This window comes from Candida jiufengensis (genome assembly GCF_024610255.1).
Source record: "Candida jiufengensis strain CBS 10846 chromosome Unknown scaffold5, whole genome shotgun sequence".
NCBI lineage: Eukaryota > Fungi > Ascomycota > Pichiomycetes > Serinales > Debaryomycetaceae > Lodderomyces > Lodderomyces jiufengensis.
The window spans coordinates 35497-54776 of record NW_026261558.1 but is presented as its reverse complement, the minus strand read 5'-3'; the positions used below and the strand labels follow the sequence as shown (position 1 = coordinate 54776).

Genomic DNA, 19280 nt, shown 5'->3' with positions numbered 1-19280 from the left:
ACTAAGATTATTATTAAGATGTTAAATATTGTTACAAATCATTTATATTACTCTATTTACTGCTTGTATTATTATTATTATTATTCATGTTCGCCGTATTATTGTTGTTGTTATTGGAATTGTTACTACTACTATTATACATATTAGTTTGATTCAATTGAGGACTAGAAGTAGCACTCATTGGTTGACGTATTTGATTTTGTTGGTGTCCTGATTGTTGTTGCTGTTGTTGAGCTTGCATATTTTTATTCATTCTATTTTGAGCTTGTTGCTGTAAATTATTTAAATATTGAGCTGCTAATTTTGTAACTTGTTCTTTTGAAAATCCTGGATTTTGATTTTGAATTGAATTTATAATAGCTGATATTTGAGCTGGTGGGATATTAATTCTGGGTCTCTGTTGTTGTTGTTGTTGTTGTTGTTGTTGTTGTTGTTGCTGCTGTTGTGGTGGTTTTTGTTGTTGTTGTTGCGGTTGTTGTGGGGGAAGTTTTAATTGTAAATTTGCTTGTTGAGTTTGTGGAGATTGTTGGAAAAATCTTTGTTGGTTTTGACTACCACTACTTGACAGTGAATTCATTGCAGCTCTTAACTGCTGTTGTTGTTGTTGATTTGAAGTGAATTGCATATTGGGGGGACTTGATTGTCGTAAATTTTGTTGTTGTTGTTGTTGTGGAGAAAGTAATGATTGTTGCAGTTGTGGCAGGAGATGTTGTTGTTGAGATTGTTGTGGTTGTTGATGCAAGATTTGTTGAGCATAAACTGGACTGTTTTGATGGGACATATTTTGTTGGAATTCAAGACTTTGTTGTTGTTGTAATAATCTTCTTTGTTTTTCCATTTGTAATAATTGATGAATTTGTTCATTAGTTAATGGTTTACCATCTTTTGTAGTTGTTGGAATCTTTAATGAATTTTGTTGTGGGAATTGATTATCTTTAATAGTAACTTGAGTTTGTGATGACATTCCATTCATTGCTGCAGTTTGAGCTCTTTGTAAAATTTGTTCTGGTCTCGGAGTTGGCGCTAAATTGAAATCTTGATTGTTTTGAATATTTTGTGGTTGATTCTGAAATCGACTTTGAACTTCTTGTTGCATTTGTTTTGGTAGTTGTTGATTTAATTGATTGTTCCTTTGGTGCAATTGTTGCGCTTGTTGTTGTTGTTGTTGCATTTGTTGTTGCAATTGTTGTTGTCTTTGTTGTTGTTGTTGCTGTTGCATTGGAATTTGTTGTTGTGTGGGTACTTGTTGTTGTGGTATTTGCGGTTGTTGTTGACGTTGTTGCTGTTGTTGTTGTTGCTGTTGTTGTTGTTGTTGTTGCAATTGTGGATTATTTGGTTGTGGTTGCTGTTGTTGCTGTTGTTGAAGTTGCATTAACCGGCTTCTTGAGTTTAGTTGAATAGCTTTATCTCTTTCATATTTCAACTTTGATAATTCAGCAGGTGTTGGTGTTTTACTTATATTTGCACGTTTGTCACCATTTGCAATTGCATTTTGTTGATTAATTTGGGTTTCAGTTGTTGATCTTTTATGATTGATTTTAGCTAATGCTACTTCTCTTTTTTTCATAGCTTTTCTCATTGCATCAAACATTGAAGCCCATCTTAATTTTCTATGACCTCTTTGAATGGATTCATTACCAACTCCTAAAGGAGATATTCTTCTTTTTGTCGTCAGTTGAGCTCTATGAGCTTGTTCAAGCCATTGTTGTGCATGATATGAATAACCACCTTTCATATCTGAAAATTGAAATTTTTGATTTAATTGAATATATCTTTCAAAGCATTGCCAAGGAGTTCTTCTTTCAATATTTGATTCGTATTTTCTTAAACTTGTAGCAAATGAGCCTACCGAAATATGTTCTGCAATAAGATCCCAATTGAAACAAAATTCAGCAACGTAATGAATTAACCTTTTGTCATCTTCAGGCAGCCAAATTGTGGGTGATCTAAATTCTATATTACTAATTGATGGTGGTTTTGGTGGTTTTAATGCTTGAAATTTACGATGTGATTGTACTCCAAAAACTCCCTTTTGATAATCTGGTAATCTATGAGGTTCAATATTATCATTCGCAGTTTTTAATACAACTTTATACCAACCTTGATCTTTTTCAAATGGTAATAATAATTTTGAGACTGCTACAATTGGTGGATCAGTTGGTTCTATCGGATGACCATGTCTATGTTCATTTAATGGTAAATAGTCTGGCATTGACTTTAGCACTGATTTTGCAAATTTGTTCAAGTCATCGATTTTTAATACTGTTGTAGATGAGTTTAATTGTAATTTGGAAAATATTGAAGATGTGGTGACTTTTTCTTCGCTCTCTATTTGTTGTATATCTTCGTTGTTTGTAATTATTTGTGGATTAATGTTGGTTGATGGTACTTCTAATTCAGCTTCTGCATCTGTAATTACTCCTTCCATTGATTCTTCATTTTCAGTCTCTATTGGTTTTTGTACAGGCTCTTTTCTCTTTATACATGTTGCATCTTTACCTAAATTCCAAAATTCTTGAATTGCTTGAGCCATGGTAACGCAACAAAATTTCTTATATTTGTTTGCTTCTTTAAAATCTTCTGCCATCCATTTAGCTTCTTTCAAAAGATTATCCCAAGTAAATTTTTTGGATTTAGTAAAAGGATCATAAAATCTTTCAGGCTGTCTTGAAGACCATTTACCTTGTCTTTTCAATTCTTCAATTCTCGAATATAATACTGCAACTTTACCTTCTAGCAAAGCTAATTCATAATTTTCTGTCATTAAAGCCTTATGACTTCCTGGTAATAGTTTATTTGAAGCTAATGTTTGAGTTAAATAATATAATTCTGTTAATGAACTTACATTTTGAGGCTTTATAGGATAATGTTCAGGTACCGATAAAATTTCTAATTGATTCAAGTCTTGATTCAAAAATTTATCTAGTTCTTCTTTATCTATTTGTTTTTGAGTTTTCAATGATGATATTGAGTTAAATGGTTTGGTTTTATGATCATGTTTCAATATTTTATTCCGTACTTGATTAATTACTTCTACCAGATGTTGTTCCTGTGGTTGTTGTTCCTGAGATTGAGATTGTTGATCTATTTCATTCAATTTCCTTTTCTTTCTTAGTATTGGAGGTAGGAATATTGATGTTTCCATAGATTTTATAATAGAATCCTTTAAAAACTGATCAATCTTGGCTTCTGGATCATTGAGGAAATCATATTTAGTTGAATCATTTAGACATGTCTTTGATAAATCTTGTAAAAATGGATCTATTGTAATATGCAGAAGTTCCTGAATTCTATTTTTCCAAGCTGGTTGTTCCATCACTTATTGATCTAATACACTTGGAATAAAATTAATTGTAATATAAAAGTAAATTACGGAATCAGCTCAAGCTGCTCCATTAATGATAAAATTAAACCTTGAACGATTTGTAAATCTAGATGAAAATTCAACTGTTTTGACTTCATATTTGAAAGTTTTGAATAATTTTTGTATATAGAATTCTAATATAAATCACGTGAGTTGCACGCACTAATCAGGTGACCATTGAATATATACGCGATTTGACTTAATAGTAGCAAATAAAAATACGCTACCAATTCATTTAATTAGACGAATTTAAAATAAATTTTGGAATTGGAACATAATTTATTGATAAACAATTTTAGATAATAAGATAACTGTTTCAACAACACTATAATCTATTGTCATTCATCGAATTTATACTATCCAAAGTCATTTTAATTTAATCACCAAACACAATAGTAATACAAAAATATATTTAACTACGCTCACTATTTCAATTCACTACTTATTTTAATCATTTCGTTTTATTGTGTTAACTTTGCCAACCAGCATATCAATACGCAAATTATTAATTTCAATTTAATCAAAAAATTCGTTTAATTAACTACTTTTATTTCAACTTTTAAATCTAGCATTTCAGTTTAAACTTACCAATAACCAAATTAGAAAAATGGGTGCATGTTGCAGTTGTTTAGGTAATTCAAGTGGAGATGGGAGTCAGAATCAATTATTATTAGCAGAAAACGAAAGAGAAGCAATTTCTGCATTATTACAATATTTGGAAAATAGATCAGATGTAGATTTTTTCAGTAATGGACCATTGAGAGCTTTAAGTACTTTAGTTTATTCAGAAAATATCGATTTACAAAGAAGTGCAGCATTAGCATTTGCGGAAATTACAGAAAAAGATGTTAGAGAAGTTAATAGAGATGTATTAGAACCAATTTTAATTTTATTACAATCTACAGATTCAGAAGTTCAAAGAGCTGCTTGTGGAGCATTAGGGAATTTAGCAGTCAATACGGAAAACAAAATATTAATTGTTGAAATGGGAGGTTTAGAGCCATTAATTAGACAAATGATGTCAACAAATATTGAAGTACAATGTAATGCAGTTGGTTGTATAACAAATTTAGCTACACAAGATGATAATAAATCTAAAATTGCCAAAAGTGGTGCATTAATTCCATTAACAAAATTAGCAAAACTGAAAGATATAAGAGTACAGAGAAATGCAACTGGTGCTTTATTGAATATGACACATCTGGGAGAAAATAGACATGAATTAGTAAATGCAGGAGCCGTACCCGTATTGGTATCATTATTATCAAATGATGATGCTGATGTTCAATATTATTGTACTACTGCATTATCAAATATAGCAGTAGATGAATCAAATAGAAAAAAATTAGCAAACACGGAACCAAAATTAGTAAGACAATTGGTAAATTTAATGGATAGTCCTTCACCAAGAGTACAATGTCAAGCTACTTTAGCATTAAGAAATTTAGCATCAGATAGTGGATATCAAGTTGAAATTGTAAGAGCTGGTGGATTACCTCATTTAGTTCAATTATTAACTTGTAATCATCAACCATTAATATTAGCAGCAGTGGCATGTATAAGAAATATTTCAATACATCCATTAAATGAAGCATTAATTATTGAAGCAGGATTTTTAAAACCATTAGTTGATTTATTAGATTATACAGACTCAGAAGAAATTCAATGTCATGCAGTTTCAACATTAAGAAATTTAGCAGCATCAAGTGAAAAAAATAGAACTGCATTATTAGCAGCAGGAGCAGTTGATAAATGTAAAGAATTAGTTTTAAAAGTTCCATTATCAGTACAATCAGAAATTTCAGCATGTTTTGCAATCTTGGCATTAGCAGATGATTTAAAACCAAAATTATATGAATCTCATATTATAGATGTATTAATACCATTAACTTTTTCAGAGAATGGTGAAGTTTGTGGGAATTCAGCAGCTGCATTAGCTAACTTATGTTCAAGAGTGTCAAATGATCACAAGCAATATATTTTAAATAATTGGCAACAACCAAATGAAGGAATACATGGATTCTTAATAAGATTTTTGGAACTGGGTAGTGCAACTTTTGAACATATAGCATTGTGGACAATTTTACAATTATTAGAATCGAATAGTATTGAATTTAATACATTTATAAAAGAAGATGAAGCTATTTTAACGGGAATTAAAAAAATGAGTAATTCTCAACAACAAATTCAAACTCAATCAAGCAATAATTCTGATGAATATGAAGATCCAAAAGTTGAATTATATAATTTAACTCAACAAATTTTACAAATTTTAGGGTGAGTTTTTAAAGATGTAGAAGTCAATTTTTTAATTCAAGTTTAGTTTAGGTTTTTCTTTTTTTTTTATTAAGGTTTTCAATGTAATAATGTAAAATAATATACAATAATAACTAAAAATGAACATTCTATTCTGCAATTATCTTTTCTGCTTTCTCTCCATTTGGTATTGACTCTGATTTTTGATCTAAAACTTTTAATTTTTCCAATTTATGTAGTAATTGATTTTCTTCATCAAGTTTTGTAGAATCTTCTTGAGCGGCAGCCTCTTTATCTAGTTTATCTTCTTCTAATAATTTCTCTAATTCTTTATCAAGTTCATCATCATGCTCAATTTCTTTATTTTCAGTCAATGCATCACTTATATGTTGTTCTTTTGCAATCTTGTCATCAATATCAACTCTAACTTTATCAATATCTTCAATATTAATTGCATTATTGAACTTACTTAAAACTTTTGCACTATCTGATAAAATTTGTAAGTAATCAATGTTGAATCTTGCATCATTAATTTTATTTAATATGTTGAACATTTCATTTTGTAATGATATATTTTGATCTAGTTTTATTGTCAAGTTTTTTTTGAATTTTATCAATTGTGATAATTTCAATTTTTGAATATCTTTTGGAAACTTTAGTACTGACTTTAGATCTATGTTTTGTAATTTTTTCTCAAGTTCTTTTACTCTAATATCTAGTGATTGTAAATTTGATTTGATATTTATTATCAGTATGTCTTCGTTCGTGATCTCATCTCGTTCTGATTTCGGAAACTTTATATATGTTACTCCATCTACCTCTTTGACTTTACATAGTTTTAAATCCCTTGATATATACTTCAAAAATATCTTGAAATCCTGTTTCGTTATATTGAGTTCTTTATTAATCTTATTGTATAATTGATCATTTGTAAATAATGTATTTGAGTATCTCTCGTTATCGACTATTTTACTTTTTATATTGTTCTTGAATTTCTCACCTAGTTTTACTAATTCATCCCAGTATATATATTTATCATTTACCAATTTATCATTTTTCGATACCTGAAAGTTCTTCAATGATCTCCAATGCAACCATGCATTAATTGACGTATAATCTCTTAAAGTGAAATGATTATTTACAACACCAATATAAGTCTCTGTTGCACCCATGAATAATGATTCTGGAACCAAAAACCTTTCATTTACCAACTCTTGCAAAATTCCGTTCAAATTTTTAGGCTCTCCATATATAGGTATCATTAACGCATGTTTAAGATTTGGATTATAAACAGATAGGCTTAATTGACTTTCGGAATCATATTTAATTGAGGTAATTAATTTTGAAATTAATGACTTCCATGCTTGTATATTTGCTTGATAACCTTCTGGATTTAATTGTTTGTTTTTTTCAAAATCCGAATATAATGAGTTTAGTCTTGATTCTTTGAATGATGGAACTTGCTTTATAAACTCTTCTATGTTATTCAGCATGATATCAACATCATTAATATATTAATTGACTATTTACCAAGTATGGTTGATAAGAAGATCATTTATGTCTATATATTAATTCTTATCGTAAATTAAAATTAAATTTGATAACTTTATCGCTACCAAAATTTTAGATCTGATTTTTTTTAATATCTTTTTATGATTACTAAGAGATTCAAAACTCATTTCAAATTACTTATCAAGTTTTACATTGTTTAATCACATTAGAATACAATAACTTTTCAAAAATAGATGTCACCTAGTCAGAAGTTTCCAGAAACAGACCCAGTGGATACATCATTGAATGCACCAGAGCCAGAACACTGCCCAGGTCCTAAATCAGATTTAGCAGGAAAAGATGATGCATGTAAAGGTTGTGCAAATCAAGAAATTTGTTCATCTCAATTACCAAAAGGTCCAGATCCTGATTTACCATTAATATATAAAAGATTATCAAATATACAACATAAAATACTAATACTATCGGGAAAAGGAGGAGTTGGAAAATCAACATTTACATCGATGTTAGCATGGGCCATTGCAGCAGATGAAGATTTAGAAGTAGGAGCAATGGATTTAGATATATGTGGACCATCATTACCAAGAATGTTAGGAGCTGGGGAGAATGAAAATATTCATCAATCTAACAGTGGGTGGAGTCCAGTTTATGTTGCTGATAATCTAGGATTAATGAGTATATCTTTTATGTTACCAGATACTGATCTGGCTATAATATGGAGAGGTGGTAAGAAGAATGGATTAATAAAACAATTTTTAAAAGATGTGGATTGGGGTGATAGATTAGATTATTTACTAGTTGATACTCCTCCAGGAACAAGTGATGAACATTTATCTGTTACATCATTAATGAAAGAAGTTGGAATTGATGGTGCATTAATAGTAACAACTCCACAAGAAGTTGCTTTGTTAGATGTAAGAAAAGAAATTGATTTTTGTAAAAAAGCTAAAATAAAAATTTTGGGATTAGTTGAAAATATGAGTGGATTTGTATGTCCAAATTGTCATGGAGAAAGTCAAATTTTCAAAGCTACAACAGGAGGTGGTGAACAATTATGTAAAGAATTGGGTATAAAATTCTTAGGTTCAGTACCATTAGATCCAAGGATTGGTAAAGCGTGTGATAATGGTGAATCATTTTTTGATTCAAATCCTGATTCTCCTGCTGCTACTGCTATATTGGATGTAGTTGATGGATTAAGAGATCAAGTTGAATTAAATATGAATGGGTTAAATTTGAAATAGAGGATTGCGAAATTAAGGATAAAATAGGGTAAATTTATAGACTATGTAATGAAGATATAATACAATGAAATGATGTTTATGAACTATCTATTTAATCTAAATTGGTAAGTAACTGTTTGAAAAATGACCTGTTCACTTTATCTAATGGCAATTCAAGAATCTTATTTCTTTGACTCGAACTGATTTTGCTATTTTCTAATGCTAATTCACCAACATATTTTGAAATTATATTTAAGGCAAATTTTTGATCTACTGAATTGTTGAAAGTAGTTAACATTAAGTTATCAATTAAAAAATTTATAATCTCAACATCGTTCTCATTTTCTTGTAATTTAAAATAATTTTGATATATACCAGCACCTTTATTCCAAGTAGGTATAATTAATCCATTTTGTGGGAATTTCGTCAAAATATTTAATAACTTTAAAATATCAATACTTGAATTAGTTATAGTTATAGATGGTCCTAATTCTTTGACTATTGTATCATGAGCTTTTTCCCAAAATCCTACTTTTATTAAAGCATTGATTTCTCCCCAATAATCACCAGATTGTTGTCTTTCTAATGCAATTGCTTCATATATTAATGATTCTGGAATTTGTAAGGTATTTAATAAATATGATTCTTCTGATGATGATAAAGTTTTAATTTGCTTGATTTTGTTGATAACTACTTTTCTTATTAATTCTTCTGCTTTTGTATCGTCTAATATTGAGGAGTATACTATGATTGTTTCTTTCCAATACCCAGTTGATTCTAATTCCGAACCTAATTTCTCTGAAATATCATCAAAACTAAAGTTAGCTAATACAACTGCAAAAATCCATTTTGATAAATTGCTTAAACTTGAATTAGCAAGTTTATCGTGATCAAATCCTGCTGCGTAAAATCTAAGAATATCGGATACATCATCATTTTCTGGAAAAATATTTTCAAATTTCGATATTAATGACTTTAATGAATCCTTGCTTTTCCCGAAAAATATATTTAAACCTAATGTAATATTCCAAGGTAAATTATCCGTTAATTTTTCCAATTGATTCGCCAAAAGTTGATAAATTTTTATTATAGGTTTTGGAATATATTCAATACTTCTCGATTCTTCCCATGTTTGTAATTGATCTTGTGCAGGTAGTTGTACAAATTCATCTTGAAGATTGGCTAATGAAAGTATGACTGATAAATGTTGACTTTTGGATTTTAATGCATAATCAATTGCTTTCATGATATCATTAGCGCATAAACAAATGAATGCACATTGTAATAAATCATCTTCATTTTCTTTTAATAATTGATCAACTGTACTTTTGTTGTAATTTTGAAGCCATTTGCCAAATTTTGATATTGAGACTTGGTCTGGTGAATCAAATAATATTTCAGCTAATGTAATCGCTGAATTTTGAGGGAAGTAGTTCGTTACGTCTGAAAACTTGAAACCTTTTGGTTGAGTTATTTTCGGTATTTGATTTTTTCTTTTAGTAATATTAGCAGTGTCAAGCATAGTCTTAAATGTTGATGTTATGTCGTGATCTTTTGAAAGTTCAAATGATGTAATTTTGTTATCCACTTCAATCGCTACCTCACTTTTATTTTGATTTTTGTTGAAATTAGGAAAAAGGATCTCATCCACTTTGTCTATAGTTAAATTTTCAATTCTGGATTGTGATGCTGCCATTGGAGCCATTGCTGAGTTATATTGATTTGCTAATTCTAATTGTAATAACCAATTATTTGTAGTTGGGAAGGATGATTTATTTCGTATAACATCAAATGCAGTTTCATCAGTTATTATTGGTTCATAAGCATTAATTTTGACTTCATCAACATCGGCAATATCAAAATCTTCTTCATCATCTTCCACATCAGAATCAATTGTTATACCATTTACTTGACCAGTTAAATCATTTTCTTTATGTTGACTTATAATACCACTGATTTCATTAGATACCAAAGAACGTTTTAAAGTCAATAAATCATCTCTCTGTGGGTGTAGTAATCCCCAACCACCAGGAACTATCTTTGAATCTTCATTTAATCTTTGTTTTTTCAATTCTTGATCTAAATCTTCATTTTCATAAACTTTTGAATATTCAATTAATGCATCAGTTTCATTGGCATCTTGTTTCCTCTTTAGGTTTAGTAAATCCTGTTGTTTTTCATCAACTAATCCCCAAACACTAAAATGTTTTACTTTAAAAGTCCAATCTGAAGTTAAGGGATCAAATTTAACAAATTCCATACCAATTTGACGTTTCAAATAATTAATGTGATCATCGATTGATTTGCCTTCTGCTGGTTTGATATTTTCTAATGTAATTGTAGCTGGAACATTTAATTCAAATCCTAATGCAGGTTTATTGTTATCATCTTTATATGCTAATATTGTAGGATTGTTTATACTTATTGTATTGTCAAAAAGTTCTTCCATAATTGAGGTACCATTTAATTCTGAATTCTCTTTGACCCTTGTTAAATCAATAGGATAATCATATGCAATTTGTCCATGACCAACTCTTCCAATTATAAAATTATTTATACTCCTTAATTGTTCATCTTCTAATTCCGATAATACATCGATTTCTGGTGTTGACCAGTAACCTTTATACAATTCACTTTTCTTAGGTTTAGTCTCTTTCTGTATTTGTTCTTCTTCTTCGTCTTCTTTTTGTTCAAATTTAGCACTTTTAGCAAAAGGTTTATATTCAACTTCTTCAATTTCATCCATTTCATCATCACTTGAATCTTGAGTAATTAATTTAGTTGCAGATATAGCTGACGCTACAACCATTTTTTGTCTTGCATTTAAAACTTTGTTGACATCAATTAAGTGATATTTTATAGGTTTTGTCTTGAGTATTAATCTTCTCATACTCCCTATTCTTCTTGCATCTATTGCTTTATATGATGGATTTGATAATGTTTTGGGGGTAGTGTATGAAAATGCTGATTCTATTTTATTTTTGGCTTTGTTTACATCTTTTCTGAAGAAATTGAATAATTGACCAATTTTTGAAGTAGGTTTTGATGGTTTTGGTGGTGATTTTTGTTTATTAATGATGGGATTGGGTATATCAAATGGTGAAATTTTAGATTCTTTATGGGTTTTTCCTAAAAGATTGGTTTTGTCATCGTCATCAATTACTAACTTAGTTGAAGGTGGTTTGTTATTAAATAATTTTGATGAATGACTTGATGTATTGAAAGGTAAATTAAAAGCTCCATTTGATTTAAATGAATTTAACGATCCAGTATGGGTTGATGAAAATAAATCAAAATTTGGCGTACTTGTTCTTGTTTCTAGTGGCGGTATATTAGTTGTATATTGATTTGAGAACAAATCACTAGTATTATTGTTATTATTATTATTTAAATGTGAATTCTGTTTCTTTCTATGATCTGAAGAATTACCAAACAAATTAAATTCTTTCTTTGGGGGTTCTGAGAATTCTTTCCTAGCACTAAATGCAGATGATGCACCCCAATTGTTATATTTATCTTCCCCAACCATTAAATTTTTTGCTTTGCTTTGTTGGTTGTAAAAATAAACAATTCAATTTTAATATAAACTTTCTCTGCTATTATAATTTTTTCATAACCAAAAATTTGGTAGCGACTAAACTATCAATTCTATACCGAAGAGAGTTCTATCATTTACAATTTCTTCTCAAACTAAGTAAGTTCATTTATCATTTCATTAAAGTTCTATATGTTGTTTTAAATTATACATTTTCAATCTCCATCTTTATAATTGATTCAGCTGTAAACCAATATTTATCGAATTTCCTTAAATTCGGTTTTGATTGAAATACTTTATTTGGAATACCAATATCAATTAAATAATGTACAATTTCTTCTTCCATATAACCATTCTTGTATGCTAATATCAATCCACTTAATGGTAATCCCATAGATATACACCAATGACTATTTATAACTAGTTTATTTTCTGGTAATCCTGAACCTCCATCAATTCCTGAAGGTATATCTAATGACATTATTTTTGGTTGTTGTTGAGGTTTATTACACCAATCAATTAATTGACTTAATGTCTTTTGATCTTCTGATTTATAAAATATATCTTCTAAATGATCATCATAACCTTGTAATGCATCTATTATTAATTCAACTGGAGTATTCAATTGATTCCGTATTATATCATCTAATTCATTAAAATCATTTGTTATAACTTTACCCCCAATTGATTCAAAAGCTTTCCATTGTTGTAATAATTCAGTATCTGATTCATCTGATGATATTACAAATGCTAATACTCTTACTCCATGATTACTTAAATGACGACCTGTTGCAAATGCTCTTGTACCACATCTTGCACTACCTATTAATAATAAAACTAATGGTGGTAAATTATGGTTTTGTTTGTTACTTAGTCTTCTTGATCCACCCAAGCAATTGTCTATTATTAATTTACTTAAATTTGTTGCACATACTTCTGTCATTATAGTCGGTGAAACACCAAACATATCTGATGAAAATCTTTCAATTTCCAATAATTGTACAGGAGATGCTGATTGTAGTTGAGTTGAATCTAATGAATTTATTAATTTGAAATTTTTTCTTATTTCTGTAGTTGCTACTGATGATTGATTTCTATGTGAATCAGATTTTGGAGTTTCAGTTCTTGATCTATCTAATGATTTACCAATTTGATCCCAATTATCTTTTGAATGACTTGAATTTAATACCATCTCATCAACATCATATTTTTCTTTCTTTTTAATATTTTCAATCTTGTTATGTCCAACTAATCTATCATTTATTTGAATATTATCTTTCTTTTTAAAATCTTCAAATACTGATTTTTTATCAAACATTGCTAAATTTGCTTGAAAATCAAATTCTTTATTTTTAACATCTTCTATATCTGATCTTGATTCCCAAATTTTATTTTTACCATTATTATTTGGTTTTGGAGTAGTTGATCTTGATGGTTTTGAACTATTATTTGTTGATTCATCGATTAATTCTTCAGTTCTTGTTTGTTGTTTTTTATTTCTTTTGTTGCTATTATTATTGGATGTTTGTGGTAATTCAATAACTTTTAAATCAGTTATTTGTATGTTTGGTATTTTAATTAAATTATGAATTAATTTTGGATCATTTAAATTTATTGCATTATTTAAACTAATTTGTTTTTCATCAACATATGATATAATACCAATTAATGTTGAACTATCTTTTAATGTCAATTTTACTTTATAGTTTAAAAAGTCTGTCATAAAGTAAAAATATGAATTGTGAGAAGTGGATTGATAATAGATATCAACAATTGATTATTGTTAACTTTCTAGAAGATAATTTTCAACTCTTGTGAAAAAGTTTAGAAATAAATTTTTTTTTTGCCTAACTGGAAATTTAATTTTAATTATAATTGCAATTTAATTAACAACTTTTATCAATTCTTTAAACCCCAGATTTACAACCCTCAACTAAACAACCAATTTATTATTCATTATAGATTAATTGAATTATTATTATCATATTTCAACTACATCATCATTTATTGTCATTCGTATTCACCCTTTTTTTATAGACTTTATAATCATTTTTTTTTACAAATTTTCCATTGAAATTTTATCAGATCAAACGTTCAATTAGATTAGCTGTTAATTTTCAAATTTTCAAATATTTTTACCAATACTTCTCAGCATACTACAACCCACAATATATAAATTGTTATCGACTACAATTTTAACTTCAAATATAAGAATATAGAAATTACGAATTCATATTTAATACATTATGGAATCAACAAAATATAAATCCGAATCATCCAAACATGGAAAAAATATTACAATTCAAACAATTTTTCTATATATTCCAAATTTAATTGGTTATTTACGTATTATTACAGCTATAATATCATTCTTATGTATGTCAAATCATCCAATTTTAACTATAATATTTTATGGTATTTCAAGTATATTAGATGCATTTGATGGTTATGCAGCAAGAAAATTTAATCAAGGTACAAAATTTGGTGCAGTATTAGATATGGTAACTGATAGATGTGCTACTTCAAGTTTAATTGTTTATTTGGCAGTTATATATCCTACATTTACTGTAATATGGCAATTATTAATTAGTTTAGATTTAGCATCTCATTATATTCATATGTATGCTATGTTATCAGTTGGTTCAACTTCACATAAAAATGTTGATCAATCACAATCTAAATTATTAAGTTTATATTATACAAATAAAAAAGTATTATTTGTTGTTTGTGCATTAAATGAATTATTTTATATTGCAATTTATTTATATTATTATAATTTCATTTGGGTTGGTTTAATTATGGGTGTTTTAAGTGCTCCAATTTGGTTATTTAAACAAATTGCTAATGTAATTCAATTGAAAAGTGCTTCTTTAATTTTAGCTAGAATGGATGTTGAAGAACATAATAAGAAATTAATTGTTGTTGAAGAATTTAAAAAGGATTAGTGGGGGGGTTTTATACATAGGTTTATAAATTTTAAATTATTATTCATTATTACTTATTAGATTTATTATTTTTGATTATGTAAACTTTTATTTAGAATCTCTGATGCTTGTTTGATGTAGTGTTGATTACCATAACTATAAATATTTGGTATGATATCATCTGTTAATCTATTAATTTCATCAGTCATATTTGATTTTTCCAAAGTATCAAAGAATAATAAAGTTGCTTCAATTTCCAATGATTTATATCCATATTTTTTACTTAATTGAATAGATTGAATTAATAATGATAAACAACGATGTGTATTACCTGATTTATTGAAAATTTGACATTTTAAAATACTTAATTTTATAGTTAAATAATTATTTGAATTCTTAAATAAAACTATTTTGTCTAATGCTTTTGAATAATTCCCAATACTCATTTCAATTTCTATATCAAGAAACAAAATATCATTTTTTAAATCTAAATCCTTGATTTCGCTATCTAGTAGGAATTCCATTATCTCTTTTGCTTTTCTTGTTTGATTACTATTGAGGTATTGATGGATCTGTAGTATCAATCTTCTTACTTGAATGGCATTGTATAATGAATGATCAGATACATTGAGTATTAAGCTATCAAGATTGATGGTTGTATCACCTCTTAAAAATTGCTGATATAATTTTTTTGCTTTCAATCTTATTGAGTCAGATGATTTTTCGGAATATTCAATAGCTAATTCATTATAAACATCACTTAATACTGTTACCCCAACTCTATCCCATACAATCGATGCCATTTCAGCACATCGTATAAATGTAGGTTTTACATCATTAACAGCCGTAAATAAAGTTTTTGTCATGTTCCCAGTATATAAACTAATCAGTTGACCATTATTCATCATTTGTAATGTTTCAAATCCCAAATTTATCGCATATAACAGGGTATTAATAGTTGATGATTTTTTAATTAAAAAGTCCAATAATTGATCTTCATTACTTTTGTTAAATAAAGTTTGTTGTTTCCATAAATGAGGTTTATTATGCATGAAATTATAAAACCAGCTCAAAATATAAGTTAAAGTAGAATTATCTTTATTTTCCCTGGCAATACTAATAGCTTCTTCAATAGTACTAATTGCTTTTTGATCTTCACCAAAATATTGATGTAATGACGCCTTGGAAATTAATGCAAAATGATAAAAATATTTGGAATTATTACTTACCATATAATCGAAATATTGATGTAGCGAGTCAATTGATTCGTTATAGTTTGACTCTGATAAGTTTTCCAAGTATCGTAGGTATGAATAACTAGGGATGTTGTTGAAGGACATGCTTTGGGTTGATCCAACTATTGCTGGGGATGTCATTAATTTCATTGTTTCTTTGATATATGTTGGAGTAGGTGTACCAAATTGTTCCAAAATTGAAATTTGCTTATTAATTAAATCTTCTAAATCATTTTTGGACCTTGATGTATATTCCTGATCTTTCAATCCCATTTTCTGTAGTTGATTATTTAATACATCTTCTAGATTTGTATCATTTGATTCAATATCAATTATATCTCTTGTAGATTTTCTAAATTCAATAAACAGTTGATACAAACAAAGACTTGCATGATACTCTAGTATTTCAAAGTATGTACAGACTTGAGTTATGAATATTCCATATAATGAATTATTTAAAAATTTTTTAGATGTTGGAGTAGATGAAATTGATGATGGTTTCATTATAACTAATTCACTGATTGATTTAACTAAATTATCTAAATCCTCCATTGAATTAATCTCCCAAACTTTATCAATTAGTAGTGACGTGAAATATTCATTATTGAAATAATCACATAGTTCTTTCAAGTTAGTTATTATTCTTAATTCATTTGTCTCGGTAATTGATTGTTTGTTTTCAATTAATTTTGTTAATTGTATTAAAATTTCTGGTCGTAATGATGTTGTCGAATACAATTTAATTATGATTAAAAGTATCAATTGTAGTGGTGATAAGTCTTTGAACAAACAGAAGTTCTTATCATTTTTGGTCATTTATAGTAGGAGATGTTTCATTAATTGTTCTGTATGTTTGAGAAACTGATTTATTTACATAATTTTTTTGCAACACAATTTCAATTTTTGTTTACAATTTTATTGATGGACTCGATAAATAATCTATACAAATTTTACACCAATTTTAATCCTCTTCTTCTTCGTCTTCGTCTTCAGTATCAGCTTCAAGATTTAATTCAGGCATTTCGAAATCTGAGCCCTCAAGTTCTGGATCTTCTTCCACATCTTTTTCAACAACTTCAGTGTTGACAGTACCAACTACTTGACCTAAAACTGGCTCTTCAATCTTTTTATCTACGATGATTTCTTCAATTTTTTGATCTACGACAATTTCCTCAGTTTCAACTTGTTGTGGTTTAAAATTAGCATCGAATAATTTTCTTCTTTTCTCATTAGCGTCCTCTTCAACTTCTTCAACTTCAATTAAAGATCTTTTATTTGTATCTTCAACTACTTGTTGAATTTTTTCTTGTTGAGCTTGTTCTTCTAATAATTGTTTTATAGCATTTTCTTTAGCTGATAATTTAGGTAATTCTTCAATTTCTTGTTCTTCTTCTTCAAAATCTTCAGGTATTGATGATGTGATGTATTTGGGTAATGGTGGTAATCTTGGATTATTGAAAACTGTCATTAATTGATTAGTTGATAAAATCGATGAAACTATTGGTAAAATATTATTTTTATCATAACCTGGATTTAAGACTGCGTTGATTAATAAGTGTTGTAATGATTCGGGTATAGATTTTTCTAAATTAGAGTTTGATTTTTCAATACATTGTTGAAGTATAAACTTCAAAATTTTGTAATGTTGAGTTGGTGATAATTCGAATTTTTGTATAACTTGATTGAAAAAATTTCTAATTACAGCCAAAGAAGATTCTGAGCATTTGTTATTGAATAAATGTTCATGAGATAAAATGTCGGATAATGGAGCTGATGAAATGTTCTTCTTCTTTTTCTTGTTTGTGGTGGTGGTTGAAGTTGGAGTATCATTTGGTATTGATCTTGGTTCTGTTAATATTAAAGCAACGTCAACTAACGGAGTTATCAATGAATTGTCTGATGATGTACCTACAAATTGTAAATAATTACTTGCACAATTTAATAAATCTAAATATAATTGTTCATTTTCCAATATATCTTGTTTTGAAATCTTTTTCTTTTTGAGAGGTATAATCAACTCCAAGTTTGACATTATAGAAGGTAAATGTAATACCAATGATCCTTTGAATACTAGCAATTTGTTCAATAATTTTATAGCGTTTTGGTAGTTATGGGATAATGTTAACTTTATGATTTGTTTAATTTCTTCATCTCTAACATCGTTTTTAAAAGATAAGTATCTTGAATTTATGGAAAAGATAATTTCAGTTAATACTAAAACCATACCGAGGGGAACTTTAACACTTGGTATTGATTCAGTTAAGTAGTGACTTAATAATTTCAATAAGATTTCAATTCTTGAACTTATTGTTAAAATAGTTGATGGTTTATTTAAATCAATATTTAAATCTTCAAATATCTTACTGTCATTAGTGCTTTTAGGTAATTTCAGTATCAATTTTTTTAAATCTGAATCAAAATTGAAAAATTCCTCATAAACTTCTAAAATATCATTCACCTCCATTATAATATGTTTAACATCATCTAACCATTTAGTTTCTGGTTCATTTCTTTCAATAATTGGTAATATGGCTAATGTCTTGCATATTGAATTTTGTAAATCTGAAGGATACTCTCCAAATCCTGAATTTAATAATTGTTTTAATTTTTCATTAAATTTATTCGCAAATGGTCTGAATGTATTTGGATGATTTTTGATTATATTATATAACGAATTTATAATTAAATTAGGTTGGAAATGTAAATTTTTTAAATATATTTGAATAATTTGATTTAATTTTGGTGTAAGTATTTCTCTAGTTAATGTTGGTTTATCTCTAATTAATTTAATTAATTTATTTAAACATTCAATACAATTTTTTAAAATTATTACATCAATTGTAGAATTATATGATTCTAAAATGGTAATTAAAATAGTAATGAAATTTAATCCTTCGTTTGCTAAAATCACGTAATTTGAACTTATAATTTTTATTAAATTTATACCACACCATTTATTGTATATAATTGGTGATCTACATAATTGTAATGTTCTTGATACTAAATGATTTAAATTTGGTTTTGATATTTGATTTAGTAAAGTTTTGTCATTGTGTAATGTTTGTAATATGGGAATTATTGATGATGGTGAATCTTTAATGTCCTCGAGAATAATATTGATTGACATTATTTGAGGTGAATAACTTGGTGAATTAAAGCATCTCTTGTATTTCGTAAAATATATTTTCAAAGAGAAGAGAAACGATGATTTTGTGTAATACTCATACCAAT

At 27.7% G+C, this 19280-nt stretch overlaps 9 protein-coding genes across 9 annotated transcripts; 3 read left to right on the top strand and 6 right to left on the bottom strand. All coding sequences in view use genetic code 12, as the record gives it.

Annotated features, from left to right (window-relative positions):
* Nucleotides 1-52: 52 nt before the first annotated feature.
* Nucleotides 53-3316, bottom strand: VID21 (Vid21p; the record flags this gene model as incomplete). The annotated part of the gene is made up of 1 exon (XM_051761843.1): nt 53-3316. The coding sequence occupies one exon, from the start codon at nt 3314-3316 to the stop codon at nt 53-55; it is 3264 nt and encodes a 1087-aa protein (XP_051621008.1).
* Nucleotides 3317-3971: 655 nt separating this feature from the next.
* VAC8 (protein anchor) lies at nt 3972-5645 on the top strand (the record flags this gene model as incomplete). Its single annotated transcript, XM_051761841.1, has 1 exon — nt 3972-5645. One exon carries the CDS (start codon nt 3972-3974, stop codon nt 5643-5645), a length of 1674 nt encoding a protein of 557 aa, XP_051621007.1.
* A 124-nt stretch (nt 5646-5769) lies between these two features.
* Nucleotides 5770-7113, bottom strand: KGF54_001468 (uncharacterized protein; the record flags this gene model as incomplete). Its single annotated transcript, XM_051761840.1, has 1 exon — nt 5770-7113. The coding sequence occupies one exon, from the start codon at nt 7111-7113 to the stop codon at nt 5770-5772; it is 1344 nt and encodes a 447-aa protein (XP_051621006.1).
* Nucleotides 7114-7365: 252 nt separating this feature from the next.
* On the top strand, nt 7366-8376 carry KGF54_001467 (Mrp/NBP35 family ATP-binding protein; the record flags this gene model as incomplete). Its single annotated transcript, XM_051761839.1, has 1 exon — nt 7366-8376. One exon carries the CDS (start codon nt 7366-7368, stop codon nt 8374-8376), a length of 1011 nt encoding a protein of 336 aa, XP_051621005.1.
* Nucleotides 8377-8467: 91 nt separating this feature from the next.
* Nucleotides 8468-11884, bottom strand: KGF54_001466 (nucleocytoplasmic transporter; the record flags this gene model as incomplete). The annotated part of the gene is made up of 1 exon (XM_051761838.1): nt 8468-11884. The coding sequence occupies one exon, from the start codon at nt 11882-11884 to the stop codon at nt 8468-8470; it is 3417 nt and encodes a 1138-aa protein (XP_051621004.1).
* A 211-nt stretch (nt 11885-12095) lies between these two features.
* Nucleotides 12096-13613, bottom strand: EDC3 (Edc3p; the record flags this gene model as incomplete). Its single annotated transcript, XM_051761837.1, has 1 exon — nt 12096-13613. One exon carries the CDS (start codon nt 13611-13613, stop codon nt 12096-12098), a length of 1518 nt encoding a protein of 505 aa, XP_051621003.1.
* Nucleotides 13614-14268: 655 nt separating this feature from the next.
* On the top strand, nt 14269-14835 carry KGF54_001464 (CDP-diacylglycerol--inositol 3-phosphatidyltransferase; the record flags this gene model as incomplete). The annotated part of the gene is made up of 1 exon (XM_051761836.1): nt 14269-14835. One exon carries the CDS (start codon nt 14269-14271, stop codon nt 14833-14835), a length of 567 nt encoding a protein of 188 aa, XP_051621002.1.
* A 65-nt stretch (nt 14836-14900) lies between these two features.
* Nucleotides 14901-16865, bottom strand: KGF54_001463 (anaphase promoting complex subunit 5; the record flags this gene model as incomplete). The annotated part of the gene is made up of 1 exon (XM_051761835.1): nt 14901-16865. The coding sequence occupies one exon, from the start codon at nt 16863-16865 to the stop codon at nt 14901-14903; it is 1965 nt and encodes a 654-aa protein (XP_051621001.1).
* A 145-nt stretch (nt 16866-17010) lies between these two features.
* On the bottom strand, nt 17011-19176 carry KGF54_001462 (uncharacterized protein; the record flags this gene model as incomplete). Its single annotated transcript, XM_051761834.1, has 1 exon — nt 17011-19176. One exon carries the CDS (start codon nt 19174-19176, stop codon nt 17011-17013), a length of 2166 nt encoding a protein of 721 aa, XP_051621000.1.
* Nucleotides 19177-19280: the final 104 nt, after the last annotated feature.